The sequence below is a fragment of the Lepus europaeus genome, chromosome 12, assembly GCF_033115175.1.
Source record: "Lepus europaeus isolate LE1 chromosome 12, mLepTim1.pri, whole genome shotgun sequence".
NCBI lineage: Eukaryota > Metazoa > Chordata > Mammalia > Lagomorpha > Leporidae > Lepus > Lepus europaeus.
This window is the reverse complement of record NC_084838.1, coordinates 34013907-34035269: the sequence shown is the minus strand read 5'-3', so window position 1 is coordinate 34035269 and position 21363 is coordinate 34013907. Positions and strand designations below refer to the sequence as shown.

At 40.9% G+C, this 21363-nt stretch overlaps 1 protein-coding gene and 1 long non-coding RNA gene across 6 annotated transcripts in view; one reads left to right on the top strand and one right to left on the bottom strand.

The window, feature by feature from the left end:
* Window positions 1–7339, bottom strand: part of LOC133771221 (uncharacterized) — a 120499-nt gene extending 113160 nt beyond the window's left edge. For all 3 annotated transcript variants that reach the window (XR_009867551.1, XR_009867549.1, XR_009867550.1), the window contains exons 1-2: window positions 7300–7339; window positions 5955–6045 (exon numbers count right to left, since the gene is read on the bottom strand). This is a non-coding gene — a long non-coding RNA (uncharacterized LOC133771221). The remainder of the gene's footprint in view (window positions 1–5954; window positions 6046–7299) is intronic.
* A 63-nt stretch (window positions 7340–7402) lies between these two features.
* The window catches only part of STX17 (syntaxin 17), a 96866-nt gene continuing 82905 nt past the window's right edge, over window positions 7403–21363 (top strand). The window contains exons 1-2 of one of the 3 annotated variants that reach the window (XM_062207881.1): window positions 7403–7443; window positions 17861–18045. In XM_062207881.1, the coding sequence (XP_062063865.1) occupies window positions 17923–18045 (123 nt within the window). In that variant the 5' untranslated portion in view covers window positions 7403–7443; window positions 17861–17922. Of the gene's footprint in view, window positions 7444–16555; window positions 16914–16974; window positions 17200–17860; window positions 18046–21363 lie in introns of those variants that run through there. The other 2 variants (XM_062207883.1, XM_062207882.1) reach the window with 2 other exon arrangements.

Here is a 21363-nt window from a genome sequence, read left to right as displayed (position 1 = left end):
TGATTGAGCATGTCCCAAATTGTACATCTCCTCTCTCTCTTTTTCCCACTCTTATATTTAACAGGGATCACTTTTCAGTTAAAATTTAAACACCTAAGAATAATTGTGTGTTTATTACAGAGTTCAACCACTAGTACTAGAACAAAAAAAATACTAAAATGGATAAAGTATTACATTGTACATTACCTACATGTTTTAAATGTGTCATAAGATAGTAGAAACAAATGGAATTCTCCATCTACACTAGTTAGGATTCTCTTGACTGAATATAAGAGATGTTCACCAGAGCTAGTTAAAGCATTTAAAGAAAAAGGCGGGATGGTTTTTAAAAGACTTTGGGGTAGGGGCTGGCACTGTGGCCATAGTGGGTAAAGCCACTGCCTGCCGTACATCCCATATGGGCGCCAGTTCGAGTCCCGACTGCTCCACTTCAGATCCAGATCTCTGCTGTGGCCTGGGAAAGCAGTGGAGGATGGCCCAGGTCCTTGGGCCCCTGAACCCACATGGGTGACCTGGAAGAGGCTCCTGGCTCCTGGCTTCGGATTGGTCCAGCTCCAGCCATTGCAGCCATTTGGGGAGTGAACCAGTTAATGGAAGACTTCTTTCTCTCACTGCCTCTGCCTCTGCCTCTCTGTAACTCTGCCTTTCAAATAAATAAATAAATCTTAAAAAAAAAAAACGACTTTGGGGTATAACTGGACCTATGTGCAGGGATACAGCTCAGCCTCACGAGGCAACTGGAACCAGGAATTCAAATGTGCACCAAACTGGTTTTTTTAATAGAAAACTTTTATTTAATAAATATAAATTTTGAAGGTACAACTTTTGGATTATAGCTGTTCCAAACTGTTTTATTTGGCACACCTAATCACCCTCCCAGGCCTCTGCATCTCTGTCTTTTCTATGGATTTTTATTATATTTCCAAAGGGGTCAAGAGCTTTAAAAATGGCAGGGGTTACTACTGCTATTTCACCACTATTTCCAAGAGAGGTAATAGAGAGAAATAATATTAAGGAAGTATCTATTACTTGATTACTAAAGTTATTGTTTGCTTTAAATCAAGAATTGTTTGCTCCTTTTCTTTTTTATTGAGATAAACTTACATGAAGTACACAAATTTTAAACATATAGCTTGAAGAATTTTCACAAATGCAATCACACCCGATCAATATATAGAACATTGTCAATGTCCCAGAAAGTACCCCAGGTGAATTCCAGTCCAAGGTAAACTACCATCACCATTTCAACCTTTCCTCATCTCAGTTAAGATGGCTAGAACAGCAGACTGCACAAAGAAATAGAATGTATTCAGAATGGCAGGAGATATTTTAACAATTCATTGCTAGAGAAAGAACTTAGTGAAGGTAGTTCTGGCTTTTAAATTTTTCTTGAACATGTAACAAAAATATTCTTAAAAATTATAATCTAGGAACACATAGTGAAAAAAAATACTGTTGGAGTACTAGTTATAGCATTAAATCACAATGTACAGCACATTAAAGACAGAGATCCTACATAATATTTTTTTAAAAAATTAATTAATTTTCTATGCCATTTCCAATTTAACACCAGGGTTTTTTTTTTTTTTCATTTCCAATTATCTTTATATACAGAAGATCGATTCAGTATATAATTAGTAAAGATCACATCAGTTTGTACCCACGCAGAAACACAAAGTGTAAAAATACTGTTTCAGTACTAGTTATAGCATCATTGCACATTAGATAACACATTAAGGACAGATCCCACATGGGATGTAAGTACACAGTGACTCCTGTTGCTGACTTAACAATTTGACACTCCTGTTCATGGCGTCAGTAATCTCCCTAGGCTCTAGTCATGAGTTGCCAGGGCTATGGAAGCCTTTAGAGTTCACTGACTTTGATCTTATTCCGATAGGGTCATAGTCAAAGTGGAAGTTCTCTCCTCCCTTCAGAGAAAGGTACCTCCTTCTTTGATGGCCCCGTTCTTTCCACTGGGATCTCACTCACAGAGATCTTTCATTTAGGTCTTCTTCTTTTTTTTTTCTTTTCCATGGTGTCTTGGCACTCTTATTTAATGCTATAACTAGTACTCCGTCAGTATTTTTTTTCACTATGTGTTGCTATATGGCGGCAAACTGTTGAAATCATTACCTAATATATACTAAACTGATCTTCTGTATATAAAGAGAATTGAAAATGAATCATGATGGGATTGGAAGGGGAGAGGGAGCGGGAAAGGGGAGGGTTGTGGGTGGGAGGGAAGTTTTGGGAGGGGGAAGCCATTGTAACCCATAAGCTGTACTTTGGAAATTTATATTCATTAAATAAAAGTTTAAATTAAAAAAAAAAACAAAAAACTGTACATATGAAATATGTTATCTTCATATAAATAAATTAAAAAAACTAGCTCTCTCTCAAAAAAAATTATAATCTAGGACATACCGACTTGTATTCTGCACTCCACAACTGTGAATGGGATTTATGAACATAATGGCTTTCTCTGACTGACCAGTCTACACAGTGAAAAACAGAGCTGGAGACTGAATGTTCGTGGCTTTTAGTACAGCTCATATGCTGACATCCTAACCTCCAGTGTGATGATTTTAGGTGGCAGGGCTTTTGGGAAGTAATTAGGTCATGAGCGTGGCGCCCTCATAAGTAGGATTAATGCCCTTAGAAAAGAGATACCAGGGAGCTCTCTAGCCCTTTTTTCCTACCAAGTAGAGATACAAAGAGGAGTCGGCAGTGTGCAACTGGAAACTGGCCCCCATTAGAACTCCACCATACTGGCACCCTGGTCTCAGGTTTGCAGACTCTAGATCTATGAGAAATAAATTTCTGTTGTTGAAGCTACCTACTTCATGGTATTCTGTTACAGCAGCCCAAACTAAGGCAGTTGTCAAGAGCTCAGCCAGCAGCATCTTCTCTATTCATTCAAGAAGCAAGCTAGACTGACATTAGCTAGAATTTCACTTCCAAATCCAGATTCCCAAGGAGAGGTATTTTATTGTTTCAGTTTGAATTGCCCCTGGACCAATTCTCTATGGTCGGGGCAGGGGTTCATGCTCGTAAACAATGGCTGTCTGAGATACATAATCATTATTATTCAGATCTGGAAGTGAGAAGCAGTTCCTAGAAAAAGAAAGGATTCTCAAGACACACTATTAGGTCCATATTACTCTGCCATATTTGAACCTGATCTCACATTCTCCAAATACTTGCTCCATGATATTAGAAAAAATTGTTTTCAAAATTATTTCATGTAGTGAATAACAGATTGTTTTCCCGGCATGTTTCAAGAACTGTGCTAATGGAAAGCCAAGACACTCTGGCAAAAAACAAAACAAAAAAAAACCAAAAAACAAAAAACAAAAAAACACCTAAATGAAAGCTCTCTGTAAGTGAGATCCCAGTGGAAAGAACGGGGCCATCAAAGAAGGAGGTACCTTTCTCTGAAGGGAGGAGAGAACTTCCACTTTGACTATGACCCTGTCGGAATAAGATCTTAGTCAGCGAACTCAAAAGGCTTCCATAGCCTTGGCAACTCATGACTAGAGCCCAGGGAGATTACTGAAGCCATAAATAAGAGTGTCAAATTGTTAAGTCAACAACAGGAGTCACTGTGTACTTACTCCCCATGTAGGATCTCTGTCCTTAATGTGTTGTCCAATGTGAAGTAATGCTATAACTAGTACTAAAACAGTATTTTACACTTTGTGTTTCTGTGTGGGTGCAAACTGATGAAATCTTTACTTAATATATACTGAATCGATCTTCTGTATATAAAGATAATTGAAAATGAATCTTGATGTGAATGGAATGGGCGAGGGAGCAGGAGATGGGAGGGGTGTGAGTGGGAGGGAAATTATGGGGGGGGGAAGCCATTGTAATCCATAAACTGTACTTTGGAAATTTATATTTACTAAATAAAAAATAAATTTTAAAAAATTAAAAAAAAGAACTGTGCTAAGTTCTAAATAAATTATATATCTTTCCTCAAAAAAATTTAGAACTAGTGAGGAAACAGACAAGATGATGATAAGTCCTCAGTATGATAGATACTACTACACAATCAAGATGAGGAACATCAGGCCGACTGGCCATATGAGGCCCTAGAGATCATTTGGTCTGGTCCTGCCAAGGCAGCTGCAGGCAGGATTTGAAATTCAATAAATCTATGGCAGGCTAATTTGTAAGTTGCTAATTTTGTATGGCCCTTGGCAGAAAAAAGGTTCCCTATCCCTGCTAAGCAGGGATAAGGCATAGTTGTGTATAGAGGAGCATTAACTTGAAAGGGACAGGGTAGAGAAAGCTTCCTAGAGAAGATAACCTTAGAGTTCTAAAGATAAAGGTGAATTGCTTCACTCTGTGGTTGGGAAAAAGAGAAAGGAAATCAATTCCAATAAGGGATTTTTAAAAAAACATTTATTATAGAAATCAAAAGGGAATTTTGCTAAGTTTAAGTTTTAAAATTAATTTGGGGAGAATTGAGTTTTCTTTCCAGAAAAAAAAAGTGCATTATTTTCCCATATATTTGAGTCTTTTGTGGAAGTACACACATGGGTATAAGCACAGATATGGTTGTTAGGTAAGATATGAGTCTCTTTCCTGGAATTAGAATATGAGACCTGGGCCCTGGGAAAAATTCTCTCTAAGCCTAGATTTTTCTAGTCTACAAAGTATGAATGATTATAGGACCTACTTTGGGGGCTGCTGTCAGGATTAAATGACATATTATATGTAAAATGCCTAGCCCAGTGCTAGCACATAGCATGCACTCAATAAAAAGCAGTTCTCTCCCCCTCCCCTTTAAAAAACAGCTTTACTCAGTTATAATTGGCATACAGTAAACACATATATACACATGTAAATAAAGCATACATTTTACATATATACACATAAATATACACATATTTAAAGCATCACTTTGGTAAGTTTCGATATACATCAATAGAACTAGCACTACAATCAAGATAATGAAGATGTCTATTACTCTCAATTTCTTCATGTCCCTTGGCATTCCCTCCCTTCAACCCCACCCCTACATAGCTTCTTACTTTTTTTTGGACAGGCAGAGAGGACAGTGAGAGAGAGAGACAGAGAGAAAGGTCTTCCTTTGCCGTTGGCACACTGCGCTGATCCGAAGGCAGGAGCCAGGTGCTTCTCCTGGTCTCAGGGCCCAAGCACTTGGGCCATTCTCCACTGCACTCTCAGACCACAGCAGAGAGCTGGCCTGGAAGAGGGGCAACCTGGACAGAATCCAGCGCCCTGACCGGGACTAGAACCTGGTGTGCCGGTGCCGCAGGCGGAGGATTGGTCTATTGAGCCATGGCGCCAGCCAGCTTATTACTTCTTCAGATAGGTCCTGTAATTCCTTATAAACACAAACTTAATTTTTAAATTTTTTTTTGTTTGTTTTTTGACAGGCAGAGTGGATAGTGAGAGATAATTTTTTAAAGAGAGAATGAATTTTCTTTTTACTTATTTGCTTGAGAAATAGAGAGACAAAGAGCTGCTATCAGCTGATTTACTCCCTAAATGCCTGCAATGGCCAGGGCAGGGATAGGCAAAAGCTTGGAGCCAAGAACTCAGTCTAGGTCTCTTATGGGTGCATCAGGAACCCAACTACCTTAGCCATGATCTACAGTCTTCCTGGGTCTGCATTAGCCAGAAGTTGGAATCAGGAGCTGAGCAGGGACTTGGAACCCAGGCATTCTGTTATGGGATGTGGGCGTCCTGACCAGTAGCTCAACCACTAGAGCAAACACTCAACTCTGATTTTGTTATTTTTTGAAAATGATCTTTTTTCCCATGACATTTTAAAACTGGTGATTGTTGTTTTAGGAAAACTATCTCTGTAACCACCTTACTAAACTTGTTTCAAGTCATTCCCATGCATTCTCCAAGAAAGCTGTCATAACCCCTGGAAACAATTTGTTTTTCATTTTCTTTCCAATATATATACTTACTGTTTTGTTTTGTTTGGCCATACTGGGTTCAGATTAGGAACTCAGGAAAATGGGCTAGTAGCAGCAGGCCTGCTTATCACAACTTTACAGCCTAGGGCAAGAATACAAAAAGACACGCCACATGTCTAAATACGTAAAGAGTATAAGTCAAGCTAACCACCTGTTGGATAAAAAAGTTTTATTCTCCTCCCTTGTCACACCTAATTTATAGCAAACACACATATAACAACATGGAAGGCCAGGTTCAAAATTAGAATCCTTGAGTACTATATCTCCCTACTGTATTTGAGATAGTTTTTTTTTTTTTTTCCAAGAATTTAAAACAAATGACCTTACTTCAAATGATCTTGTTTAACTGACTCTTGCATAAAAAACATTTGCCTATGGTATTGCCCAATACCTTAATTTTTCTCCTCAGAATTAAAATTTGATAAACACTTCATTCCTAGGGTATTGTAAAACACACTAACATGGGCATCCATTACACCCCCAAAGAAAACTCAACTTGCTTAGTAAATTTGGTGCTTTATTTTAGAAACTTCCTTTCAAGAGTTTCTCAAGGTCTTCGGGCCCCTAATGGTCCATAATCCACAGTTTTCTCTGTCCAATTCGACTCTCCTGGAAGAACCTGAGGACCGAGTTGCCTTAACTCTGGTCTGAACATGCTGAGGACAACCACCATCCCTGAAGGTATTCTTAGCAAGTCATCTCAACAGTAGCAGACACACATGAAAAAGGGCTGAGTCTAGAAAGGTAGCCATCCCGAGAGCAGGGCCTGTGCCCTGGACAGGGCTCCAAAGCCAGGCACCTGCTTGCGCTAGTGGCAGCAGCTGGTCTAACTGGAATAACGAAGAGAAGGGAAATTAGGAAATGCAGGTGGCGTTCCTCCTGTGTCACAGACGGGCTGAACTGGAGTGAGTCACTTAAAACCCTGCTGTGCCTCAGAGTCACTATCCATAAAACTGGCATAAGAACGTTTGCCTTAAGCACCCCACCAGGTTTCGGAGGTCCTCCCACTTTGAGCTTCAACCGCTGGGGCCAGTATCAAGCGAAGGACTCTTGCCAAGTCCACCTCACAGGGCTTTTGGGGGGCGAAGGAGAGAAGGCACAACTTTCCTGAGCTTTTGTTTCTACACCTGCACACAGCCAAGAAAGCACATCCTGAAAATTCCAGGAAAATAGGAAAGGAGCAAACATGCAGAGGGCAAGACAAATGTGAGCTGTCTTCCAACAGAGACCTAAAAAGCGCTCGTGCGTCTCTCCAGTGTCCCAGCTCCACAGCGCGAATCCAGAACGCTTTTGAAAGAGTGTCACAGTCCAGAACCACACCTGTTTTTGTACTCACCCAGCGCCCGCCACAGCCCACCGGGAGGCCTCGAGGGGCGGGAACGGGGTGGAGCCTGCCCGGCTCGCCCCTCGTGACGCCCCGCCCCGTCGCCACCGCGCCTGCGCCGTGCACACCTACCGGCCTCGAGCGCCCCGGCGGGAGGTAAGGGGCTCGCGGGAGGACGCCTGAGGGGCGTCGGGCCCTGACAGGCTCGGTGGGCGGGTTGCCTGTTCCGCGCGCGGTAGAGGCGCCTGGCGGGAAGCCCGGCAGTAGGCCAGAAGCCGTAGCGCCCTGGGCTCGCGTCCTGGCAGCCAGAAGTGGCGGAGCCTCACTGCAGTTTCGTTTTTGGAACAGCTCTCCAAGCGGGTTGTTGGGAGGCCGCGGACCGGGCGAGCGTGATGGCCTCCCGGCGTTGTGGGGTGGAAAAGTTGACGACTCCTTCCCCGCCCGTGCCGGCGCTCGGCGGGCCCCGGGGCGTCAGCTGGCCCCCGCAGCGTTTGCTGAAGGGGGCTTGGGGGGGGGGTGTGGTCCGCTGGGTGGCAGTGGATGACACGGCGAGCGATGACGCGACGCTCACGCTCAGAGTGAGGGGAGGCCGGGGAGAGGTCGGAGCCGCCGGGGAGCGCCCCACGCCTGGCTCTTTGGCCTGCGGCGTGGAGCCTCGGAGGGGAGTCCAGAAGGCGGGACCCAAGACCTGGACTTTTCTCCCCAAGTGCAGCACCCCTTCATCAGTAAGACACACACACAGCGACGTCCCTGAGGCAGCCGCAAGCCACACAAGCGGGGCCTTCGTGTTAAGAGGGCCGGGTTGCCCTCGATTTTAGACTTTTTTTTCTTGGGAATGGAGCTTTTTATTTATAAATAACCTCTTAAGTAACTTAGCCTCTCAGTACTTTTTCTTCATCGCAAGCATGAAGAAGTAGGGTGCCCATCTCATAGTAGTTGTAAGCAGCTGGCTCACTGCTGGCATCTACCGCCGCCGTAATTGGTGCTGTGAATATGATTGCAGTTCTTTGACTTAGGAATGTTTTCTTTTACTTTTTTTTTTAAAGATTTATTTTCTTTATTTGTAAGTCAGAGTTACACAGAGAGAGGAGAGGCAGAGAGAGAGAGAGAGAGAGAGAGAGAGAGGTCTTCCTTCCGTTGGTTCACTCCCCAGATGGCTACAACAGCCGGAGCTGGGCCGATCCGAAGCCAGGAGCCAGGAGGTTTTTCCGGGTCTCCCACGCAGGTGCAGGGGCCCAAGGACTCGGGCCATCCCCCACTGCTTTCTCAGGGCATAGCAGAGAGCTGGATCTGAAGAGGAGCAGCTGGGACTAGAACTGGGCCCATATGGGATGCCGACGCTTCAGGCCAGGTCTTTAACCCACTGAGCCACAGCACCAGCCCCAATTTATGAATGTTTTCAACGATCTTATGGGAAACATCAACTCATAGGCATTTCTTAAAAACTGAGTTGAAATAAAGTTAAAATTATAGAATAGTTCTTCATAGCATCCCTTAATGTTAATATTTTACAGTACAGTTATTAAAAGCAAGAAATTAATATTAGAAAAGTACTGTTAACTTGATCTAATCCAGGATCTGATCTAAGATTATTAGTATTACACTAGGGTTATTCTGACTTCTCTCTTGCAATATGTGACAGTTCTTCAATCTTTTCCTGCTTTCATGACCTTAACACTTTTGAAGAGTCCTAGTCAGTTCTTTTGTAGTATTCCTCAAATTGAGATTGTCCCATGATGTGTCATGATTAGATTAAGATTATGCATTCTTTTTTTTTCTAAGACTGCCATAAAAAGCGTGCCCTTCTCAGTTAATCACATTCAGAATACATAATATGATTTACTGACAATGATATTAATCTTAACCATCTTGTTTAAGATAATGTCTGCTGTGATTCTCCAATGTTAAGGTACTGGCTTTTTTTTCCCTCTGCAAATATGCTGTTGCCAAATTTAGCATCCGTTGACGGATCTTGCTTTCATAATAATTGTTATGGTGTTCTAATGTTTTTTTTCTTTCTTTCTTCATGTGTTAATTAGAATTCTCATGTAGGGAAGAGCTGTCCTTGCATTCCGTTCATTCACTAATTTGTATCACTATGGGCATGGATACTTATTTTCCTATTGGTTATTATCTTTTCTTATTTTATGCCTCAGATTGTTCCAGCCTTCGCCACTTAGAATTTTTTTCTGGTTGCTTTCTGTACCCATTTTGCATGACTCTGTCCTTTTTTGATAATTTTCTTTTTTTCTGGTACCTTATGGTGCTCCAGGCCTATCTTGTGTTTTCTTTGTCCCAATACTGGCATAAATTACTTCTCCAAAGATCTTTGTTTTTTTTTTTTTGTCTGTAGAATGGTATTTAGACACCAAGATCTGGGATCTAGGTGTGCTCATGGCTTCTGAGATGTCATTGATTCCAGAGCCTGGGCAGCAGTATATGTGTATATATATTCATGAATTCATAAAGATCTATATTTCTGTATATGTATATTTTTATTTTAAAAACTTTGAGAAAGAGGAAAACAGAGGAAGATATATCTTCCATTCACTAATTTACTCTCCAAATGCTCACCACATCCAGGAGCCTGGAACTCCCATCGTGGATGGCAGGACCCCAGGGTACTTTAGCCATTCCTTCTAGGATGCATATTAACAAGAAGCATGATTGAAAGCAGAGCAGTGGGACTCTGGCACTCCTATATGGGATGCGGGCATCACAAGTGGTCACTTAATCCATTGTGCCACCATGCCTGTCCCATCTGTCTATATATTTCCAAAAGCAAATTTCAACCCAAAAACCCTAATCCTACTCTAACACCACAGAATTCATTCTAGCTTTGTCCTTTATTACTCTTCTCTGACAATGAAAAATCAGGCTTGCATGTTCTATGAAATATATTGCTATTTTTTCAGTCCTAGTATAAACATAATTTCAGGGTTTTTAAAAAAGATTTATTTATTTGAAAGGCAGAGTTACAGAGAGGCAGAGGCAGAGAGAGAGAGGTCTTCCATCCACCGGTTCACTGTCCAAATGGCTACAATGGCCAGGGCTGAGTCAGGCCGAAGCCAGAAGCCAGGAGCCTCTTCCAGGTCTCCCATGTGGGTTCAGGGGCCTCGGCACTTGGGCCATCGTCTGCTGTTTTTGCAGGTACATTAGCAGGGAGCTGGATTGGAAGTGGAGCAGCCAGGACTTGAACTGGTACCATATAGGATGCCAGCACTGCAGGTGGCAGCTTTAACCACTATGCTGCAGTGCCAGCCTCAATTTCAGGATTTTTAATGTAAACCCTGGTGAGATATTTACTGAGTACAGTGCAGTTATGTTTGTTTTTAGCCTTACAGCATTCAATTAAAAATTCAATCTAAAATTTCTTAGATTATTTTTCCCCATGTCTTTCAGAACAGTTCTGCTATTTAAAATACAGTTAATTTTAATTTTATGGTCTACATTCCATTTTGAGCTCATCTATATCATATTATTTCTAAAAATAATATATATACAATAAAATTCATGCTTTGTGGCATACAGTCTATGGGTTTTTGGTTTAATTATGTAGTTATGTATCTACCAACATTGTTGTGGTGACAGTACAATTCCCCCACCCCAAATATCTCATTATACTTTTTTTAATGTTAAAAATTGTGTGACTGGGGCCGGTGTTGTGGCACAGTAGGTTAAACTTATGCCTGTGGTGCTGGCTTCCCATATGGTTACCAGTTAGAGTTGGGTTGCTGTTCTTTTGATCCATTTCTGTGCTTATGGACTGGGAAAGCAGCAGAGGATGGCCCAAGTGCTTGGGCCCCTGAACCTATGTGGTAGACCCAGAAGAATCTCTTGGCTCCTGGCTTCAGATCTGCTCAACTCCAGCCATTGCAGCCATCTGGGGAGTGAACCAATGGACAGAAGACCTCTCTCTCTCTCTCTGTCTTTCCCTCACTGTGGCTCTGCCTCTCAAATAAATAAATTTAAAAAAAATAATATGACAACTTTACTAAAATTTTGGGAATTAGACATTTTGGTGTGATTTTCACAGGCATATTTTTTAAAAGTTTACTTTATTTGAAGGGGAGAGAGAGAGCGCGCGAACAAGTAAGCTTCCATCTACTGGTTCATTTCCCAGTTGGCTGCAACAGCCGGGAGTGAGCCAGGCCAACGCCAGGAGCCTGGAGCTTCATCAGGCTCCTGTGATATGAGATGCTGGGCATTGTAGGTAGCAGTTTATCTCAGTGCACTACAATGCTGTCCCATCATAGGCATATTTTGTGCAATTAGGATCTTAAAGTAGGGGCAGGCATGTGGCATAGTGAATTAAGCCACCACTTAGGACACTAGCATCCCATATCAGAATGATTATTCTAGTCCCAGCTCCTCCACTTCTGATCCAGCTTCCTGCTATTGTATCCCAGGAGGCAGCAGATGATAGTTCAAGTGCTTAGACTCCTGCCACTTGCCTGGAAGACCCAGACGGAGTTCTGAGTTCCTGGTTTTGACCTGGCCCAGTTCCTGGCTATTAGAAGCATTTAGGGAATGAATGAGAAGATAGAAGAACTCTGTCTCTGTCCCTCTGCCTTTCAAGTAGATGAAAATAAATATATTTACAATATTAATGTGAATTCATTTTTTATTCTTGTGTCTTGATTATGTCTGAAATATGTTCCAAATTCGTGACCAGAAAGTCAAGAAGTGCTGAAATACTCTTTTGCTCATTATTCAATCATACTTCTATAAAGATTTATTTATTTATTTGAAAGGCAGAGTTAAAGAAAGGGGGGGAGAGAGAGAGAGCGAGCGAGCGAGCGAGCTTCCATCCACTGGTTCACTCCTCAGATGGCTATAACAGCTGGGACTGAGCCTGGCCAAAGCCAGGAGCTGTGCCAGTCTGAAGCCAGGAGCCAGGAGCTTCTTCCGGGTCTCATATGTGATGCAAGGGCCCAAGCACTTGGGCCATCTTCTGCTGCTTTCCTTGGTACATTAGCAGGCAGCTGGGTAGGAAATGGAGCAGCCAGGACTCAAACCTGCCACAGTATGGGATGCCGACACTACTGGTGGTAGCTTTACCTGCTACGCCACAGCTCTGGCCCTTCAATCACACTTCTAATCCACATTTAATATATTGAATTAGGATCTTCCCATAACAGTTTTTAAAAATTTAAGCTGTTCCATTGATCCATTGCTAGATATCTTTTGGTTTAGATAATACTATGATTAGTGCTATTATACTCTTAGCTTTATACAGGTAGTATAATTTTTTAAAAATGGAAAATGGTGGAGAAAAGACAAAAAATACTAGTTAGTAGGAGACTAAGAGTGGAAAAGTCTCTTGGGATGTTCTTGGGACAGAATGTATTTTCTCTGAGAGATGGCACATGTGGAGGCAGCAGATTTTCCTTATACACACACAAAGCTGAGTAATGTATGACTGTAGTCTGGAAATACCACTTTTGGAGCCCAAGAAAGCCATTACATAGTACAGGAGAACAATTGAAACAAGCCAAACAAGTTAGTAAATAAGGATCATTAAGTACATTACATACTGATTAATGGAATAGATGGCAGTGTCTTTTGGTTTGTATCAGGGTACTTCAAAAAGTTTGTGGGAAAATGGAATTAAAAGATGACATGAATTTTCCATGAACTTTTGGAGTCCCCTCCAAAATTATATGTAAAATTTAGAGGTAGATAGATGGAAAAGGATCTAGACAGGGAGCATAATTGTAAAGGCTGAATCAGAGAGAGAAAGATAGTAGATAGGATGGATCTACTTGTAAACATTATATTTTCTTGTTCAAATAATAGGAAACTATTGGAACTTTTGGTACAGAAGAAAAACATGTTGCAGTTGCTGTGTTAGATAAATATATTTTTTAAAAAGATTTTATTTATTTATTTGACAGGTAGAGTTACAGACAGTGGGAGAGACAGACAGAGAGAAAGTTCTTCCTTCCGTTGGTTCACTCCCCAAATGGCTGCAACAGCCGATGCCGCACCAATCCGAAGCCAGGAGCTTGGTGCTTCTTCCATGTCTCCAGTGTGGGTGCAGGGGCCCAAGCACTTGGGCCATCTTCTACTGCTTTCCCAGGCCATAGTAGAGAGCTGGACTGGAAAAGGAGCAACTGGGACTAGAACCAGCTCCCATAAAGTATGCTGGTGCCGCAGGCGGAGGATTACCCTAGTGTGCCACGGCATCAGTCCCGCTGTGTTATATATATTAATTGGTGATAGGTTTGGAGAATAATCATACAAAGGAGGTCTAAATGACCAATTAAAGCTCTGTTGTCATGTTAGCATATTGTGCTATTTGGAAAGAATTAGAAGAAGGGACATGTGATGAAAGATTTTAGATTACATAGCATCTACTGAGCAACAGGCATGTTTAAAAAACTTTTTAAAAATATGAATGATGGTAGGTATAAAGAAATCTCTCTGTAGTATATAATTTGCATAGTAGAAATAAACAGAAACTAGTGTTAGGGTGAGACAGGTTAAGCCATAGCCTGCAATGCAGGCATCCCAAATGAGTGCTGATTTGATTACCAGCTGCTCTGCTTCCAATCCAGCTCCTTGCTAATGCACCTGGAAAGTAGCAGAAGATCGCTCAAGTAATTGGGTCCCTGCCACTTAACGTGGGAGACCAGGATGGAGTTCCTGGCTCCTGGCCCAGCCCTTGCTGTTGTGGCCATTTGGAGAGTAAACCAGCAGGTAGAAGATCTCTTTCTCTCCCTATCTCTTTCAAATAAAACAAATAAATAACTTTTTTAAAAATAAGAAACAATGTGATAAACTGAGAAATATTAGTGTTAGATGTTGATGCATTTAACATGTCATAGACTTTTATAAAGTAGTAAGAAAAAGACATACCCTACAGTAAAGCAGGCATATGGCAAGACAGTTCATGGAAGAAGAAATCCAAATGGCTAATCAATCCCATTAGTCTCTACCTTATTTTCTGTACCTCTGACTTTCAAATAAATAAATACATAAATAAATCTATTTTAAAAAGTGACTTTTTGTCTTTGATATTCAGTAATTTCCCCTTCTATGTGTTTAGGTAAGTTTGTTTTTTATTTTTATGACTTTGGGCTTATGCATTTTTCAATTCAAGTTCTTACATCCTAATTCCTAGTGTATTCTCTTTGAATAATTCCTTTTGATCATTTTCTTTATTCTTTGGGACTCCTATTTGTTACTGAGCATCTCATTTTATCCTTTATGTCCTATATTTTCTTTTTTATATTTCAGTCTGGTCTGTTTATTCATCTTTATTCTAAGTGATATCTTCCAATCAACAATTCTCTTTTCAAAATGTATTATTTACTGTATTATTTACATCTCTTGAAGTTTTCATTTCTAGAATTTTTGCTGCTCTTATAGTCAGATTAACATCATTGTTTCATAATATTTAATTTTTAAAGATTTTATTTCTTACATTACATTTTTGGATATTTAAAAATATGCTTTATTTTTAGATTTTAATTCCTGAGCTATGAATTTTCCTGGTTCCTTCCTTCCTTCCTTCTTTCCTCCCTTCCTTCCTTCCTTCCTTCCATGGGGGTAGAGAAGTTGTAGACTTTCTTTTTTGGCAACAAACTTCTCCATCTGTTTCCAGTTTCCATTCACTGCTATAATTATAATTGAATTACCATTTTCTTTTTTTTTTTGGGGGGGGGGGGTCTGGAGTTTTTGTTCCTTTACTTTAGAGCTTATATCAAACATAAAAACCAACTTACATGTGGATGATTAGTGGAGACAGTCTCAATAAACAATAATTAAATATATTCAACTGTGGAAGAAAATGGAGAATAAGAGCATTTAGAGCAGTGATTTTTTTTTTTTTTTGACAGGCAGAGTTAGACAGTGAGAGAGAGAGAGAGAGACAGAGAGAAAGGTCTTCCTTCTATTGGTTCACCCCCCAGATGGCCGCTAAGGCCGGCACCCTGCACCGATCCGAAGCCAAGAGCCAGGTGCTTCCTCCTGGTCTCCCATGCGGTGCAGGGCCCAAGCACTTGGGCCATCCTCTACTGCCCTCCCAGGCCACAACAGAGAGCTGGACTGGAAGAGGAGCAACCGGGACAGAATCCAGCGCCCCAACCGGGACTAAAACCAGGGGTGCCGGCCCCGCAGGCAGAGGATTAGCCAAGTGAGCCGCAGCACCGGCCTGAGCAGTGATTCTTAATGATTAATGGTTTTAAGGTGCTGAATTTCTTTGAGAATCTCTTGAAAGCAGTGAACTCTTTCAAAATAAAATATAGTCACAATTTCCATAAATATTCAGGGACTCCACAAAGTCTATGTAGAAACTCCTATCTGTATGAATCCTTAGCTAAGATACCCAGTGGGTTTTACCAAAGTCATATTTAAATATGACTTATTTAATATGACTTATTTTAAATATGGGAAAGGTTGTGGCTAATGAGATGACATGGTATGTAACATAGTTTTCCAGTTTGGTTAAAGCAATGGAGCCCATTAATCAAGATCTGATAAACTCCAATTTATAAAATAAATCCAAGTAAATTTTTTCTAATTGAATCACAGAAGGGAGTTCTGGGGCCTGTCATTTCCAGCCCCTACCATCTCCTTCCTGGCCTCAGAGGCATGCTCTTAGACTTTTTTTAAAAAAGATTATTTTATTTGAAAGGCAGAGTTACAGAGAGGCAGACGCAGAGAAAGAGAGAGAGAGAGGTCTTCCATCTGCTGGTTGACTCCCCAAATGGACGCAATGGACAGACCTGTACAGATCTGAAGGGGCCCAAGGACTTGGGCCATCTTCTACTGCTTTCCCAGGCCATAGCAGAGAGCTGTATTAGAAGTAGAGTTGCCGAAACTCGAAGCAGCACCCATATGGGATGCTGGCACTGCAGGTGGCAGCTTTACCCACTATACCACAGCATCAGCCCCACTCTTAGACTTTTTTGGAACACTAGTAGAAAACTATTGGTGAAGTAAAAAAACATTTGATTGTGTTCCTAGGAATCTAGTTTTTATTACAGCTCTTACTAGATGTTTGTGTTGATTATAGACAATACTAATTACTTTGTGAGAAAGAGAAGAGGCAATTTAATTTAACATCAATAAGGAATTTTGTAATATAGTTGAAGTATATAACTACATAATTAAATTATGGTGACAGAAGTAGAGTTTGATAGAAGCATAAATGTTAAGAGTGAGATTTTTCCTTTTTCCTTTGAGTTTTGCCATTTGACACTTTTTTTAAAAAAGATTTATTTTATTTATTTGAAAGAGTTACACAGAGAGACAGACAGAGAGAAAGGTCTTCGATCTGCTGGTTCACTCCCCAGATGACCCCAATGGCTGGAGCTGCGCCGATCTGAAGCCAGGAGCCAGCAGCTTCTTCCAGGTCTCCCATGTGGATGCAAGGGCCCAAGCCCCTGGAACATCTTCTACTGCTATCCCAGGCCATAGCAGAGTTGGATCGGAAGAGGAGCAGCCGGGACCAGAACCGGCATCCATATGAGTTGCAGGCACTTCACACCAGGCCATTAACTCGCTGTGCCACAGTACCGGCCCCTCCATTTGACACTTCTTAAAAAAGGCTATTCAGTGTCAAGATACAAGTATATTAAGAAATGAAAACTTAAACTAGTGTACTAGTTTTTAAAAAGGTACTTATATACATACATATCTACATACACTCTATATATAAGATTTATTTTTCGTTTCAAGGTACAATGACATAGAGACAGAAATCTAAGATCTTCAACTACTGATTAACTCTCCAAGTGGCTGCAACAGCCAGGACCAGGCCAGGCCAAAATCAGGATGGGGGAACTCCATCCTTGTCTTCACATGGGTGGCAGAAACCCAAGTACTCCAGGTGGATTAGTCAAAAGCTGGATTGGAAACATGGAGTAGCTGGAACTCAAATTGACACTTCAATATGGGATGCAGGTATCTCAAGTGGCAGCTTAACCTGATGTGCTACAATGTTGGTCCCTTATATTCTTACAAAGAAGAAAAGCTTGGAAAAATGTACAGCAAAATGTAACAAATAGTTATCTATGGATAATATTTATTTATATTTTTTAAACATTCCAAAGTGAATGTATTTAACTTTCATGAAGAGAAAATTACTGAAGTTCCACATTAAGCTAAATATGTATTTAGAATAAATCACTAAACTTCCAAATTGTTGCCTTTTTTTTTTTTTCTTTTTTATTTTGAGAGGCAGAGTTACAGACAGAAAGAGCAAATGAGCTTCCATCTCCTGGTTTACTCCCCAAATGGTTGCAATGGCTAGAGCTGGGCCTTTCTGAAGCCAGGGGCCAGGAGCTTCTTCTGGGTCTCCTACATGGGCACAGAGGCCCAAGGACTTGGGCCATCTTCCACTGTTTCCCCAGGCTATTTTCAGGGAGCTGGATTGGAAGTGGAGCAACTTGGACTTGAACCAGCGCTGATATGAGATGCCAGTGCCTCATGCAAAGGGTTAACCTACTGTGCCACAGCATTGGCCTCAATTGTTAGCTTTTAAACATAATAAAAGCTGATTTAAAAACATCGTTAAAATTAATAAAAACTGACTGAAAAACACCTTTAAATATTTCATTTTTAGGTTTTTCTGTATGAGTGGAGAAGACAGTTGTTGCCAATAGAAGTGACACAACTTTTTTTAGGATGTCTGAAGATGAAGAAAAAGTGAAATTACGCCGTCTTGAGCCAGCTATTCAGAAATTCATTAAAATAGTAATCCCGACAGACCTGGAAAGATTAAGAAAGCACCAGATAAATATTGAGAAGGTGAGTTTTTTCATTTCCTATCACAAAAAACATTTGCATAGTCTGATTTATATTTGTTGTACATTGAAGCTAAATTTAGATTCTTAGAGACTTTGCTAAAACACCTAACTCTTTGATTTAGTAACATTATTCTTTTTGTTTGTTTTTCTGTTCTACAAATACATCTCTCATATATTCCCTTTTTGTAGGAAGGAATCTAGAAAGAGTCCATATTTTTTTTTTTGACAGGCAGAGTGGATAGTGAGAGAGAGAGACAGAGAGAAAGGTCTTCCTTTGCCGTTGGTTCACCCTCCAATGGCTGCCGCGGCCGTTGCGCTGCAGCCGGCGCACCGCGCTGATCCCAAGGCAGGAGCCAGGTGCTTCTCCTGGTCTCCCATGCGGGTGCAGGGCCCAAGCACTTCGACCATCCTCCACTGCACTCCCAGGCCACAGCAGAGAGCTGGCCTGGAAGAGGGACAACCTGGACAGAATCCAGCGCCCCGACCAGGACTAGAACCTGGTGTGCCGGCGCCTCTAAGCAGAAGATTAGCCTATTGAGCCACGGTGCCGGCCCGAGTCCATATGTTTTTAATTACACATATTGAAATTTTAGGCAGTTAGTACTATTTTATTCCTTTTAGTATTTTTTTTTTGTTCTACTTAATACCATTGGTTGAACTCTTTAATTAACACAATTATTCTTAGGTGTTTAAATTTAACTGAAAAGTGATCCCTGTTAAATGTGAGAGTGGGAATAAGAGAGGGAGGAGATGTACAGTTTGGCACATGCTCACTCGGACTTACCCCAATGGTAGAGCTAGAAACGTGCCAGGGGATTCCAAATTAATCCCATCAAGGTGGTATGTACCAATGCCATATTACTAGTCAAAGTGATCAGTTGCAGTTCATAATTGATGATAATAATAGGATTAAGTGTCAAAGGGATCACACAAACAAGACTAGTATCTGCTAATACTAACTGATAGAATTAAAAAGGAGAGAACGATCCAACATTGGGAAGTGGGATACACAGCAGACTTGTAGAATGGCAATTGCCCTAAACATCACTCTAGCCTCAGAATCAGCCCTTAAGGCATTCAGATCTGGCTAAAAAGGCCATGAGAATTTTTCAGTCACGGAAAGCCAAGACACTGTGGCAGAAAAAAAAAAAAAAAAAAAAAAGAAGAAGACCTAAATGAAAGATCTCTGTGAGTGAGATCCCAGTGGAAAGAATGGGCTGTCAAAGAAGGAGGTACCTTTCTCTGAAGTGAGGAGAGAACTTCCACTTTGATTATGGCCTTGTCTAAATGAGATCGGATTTTGTGAACTCAAGAGGCTTCCATAGCCTTGGCAGCTCATGACAAGAGCCTCGGGTGATTACTGACGTCATAAATAAGAGTGTCATTTGTTAAACAACAACAGGAGTCACTGTACACTTGTTCTCCATGTAGGATCTCTGTCCTTAATGTATTGTACTATGCAAATTAACGGTAAAACTACTACTCAAACAGTACTTTATACTTTGTGTATCTATGTGGGTGCAAACAGTTGAAATCTTAGTATATGCCAGGTTAATCTTCTGTATATAAAGATAATTGAAAATGAATCTTGATAAAGAATGGGATGGGAGAAAGAGTGGGAGATGAGATGGTTGCGGGTGGGAGGGAGGTTATGAGGGGGAAAAGCTGCTATAATCCAAAAGTTGTACTTAGGAAATTATATTTATTAAATAAAAGTTAAAAAAAAAAGAAACAGGAAAAAAATACAAACTGTTTGATAATGCACCATAACATGAAGGTGGTGAAATTTCATTAATGGATGTTGCCTTAATTATGTTCATTCCATGGCAAGTTTTTTGAGCTTTGAGTGTTTTTCAGTGACTTCTATCTTCTTTAAGTGCACATGTGTTAATGGAGTAAATCATTGGGTGATATAAGGAATTTTCTTACTACTCCCCAAGTGAAAAATATTGCCTAGATCAGCTGAGGAAATAGGTAGAGGGAAGACAGACTAGTCTCAGGGACTGTGTTGGAGGTTGCACAGAACCCGTACTTGCCAGCGTCTGGTGGAATTGTGGCATTATGGGAAAATCACATTTATTGAATTCTTAGCATTGCTTTGTTAGGTTATATTGAGGTTATTTTTGTCTTATTCAATGATATTTGAAAGGACCTCACGCACTATAAGTTTTACACTGTGTGGCTCTCAGTTGATTTTTTGTTTGTTTGAAGGTTGGAAGTGAAGGGTGTTAAACACTATTAAACACTATTTATGTATAATATACTTTCAATATAAACACCACTCATCACCCTCAACTGGGTAGCTTTAACAAGTAAGAAATGTGCCAGCTTTTTCCACCTATCTTCCTAAACTTTAACTCCTTTTTAAGAAGTATAGAAAATATGTGAGAAGCATATTTTTTAAAGAATATTGGTATAGCAGGTTAAGCTACCACCTGTGATACTGACATCCCATGTAGTCACCAGTTCATATCCCAGCTGTTCCACTTCTGATCCAGCTTCCTACTAATGGCCTGTGAAAAGTAGTGGAAGATGGCCCAAGTGCTTGGGCCCCTACCTCCCAAGTGGAAGACCCAAATGAAGCCCTTGGCTCCTGGCTTTGGCCTGCCCCTTCCCTAGCCATTGTGGCTATATGTGGAATTAGCCACTGGACAGATCTTTCTGTCTCTGGCTTTCCCTCTCTCTGTAGCTCTGACTTTCAAATAAATAAATCTTTTTTAAAATATGTTTTCATTTTATTTGAAAGGCAGAGACAGAGACAGGCAGACAGATATCTTCCATACACTGACCGTCTAAATGCCTACAATAGCCAAGACTGGTCTAGGCCAAACCCGGGATCTCAGAACTCAGTACATGCCTCCCCTGTGGGTAGCAGAGACTAAGTACTTTAGCCACTACCTACTGTCTCTCCCACGCACGTTAGTGCCGAGCTGGAATTGGCAGCAGGGCTGGGACTTGATCCTAGGCATTCCAATATGGGTGGGTGTCTCAAATTGCATCTCAACTGCTGTGCCAAACACCCACCTCGTGTGAGAAGGCTATTAAGAGGAAAATTTCAATGCAAATATGAAGGTGTCTCTAGGTTCATGCTTAGTACTTTGTCACCCTTCAATTTTTTTCTTCTTTACCCATTAGTAATAAGTAGTGCTGTGACTTTTAAGGATGGAGGGGAGTTGTCTTGTAAACTGGTTATTCTTGTCATGAATGGAAACAAAGAATTCCATGGTGGTTTTTTTTTTTTTTTTCTAGTGAGGAGGAGGATTTCTAGTTCTTTTGGCATAATAGCAGTATAGAAATAGAATTGTTTACCTTTGATCAT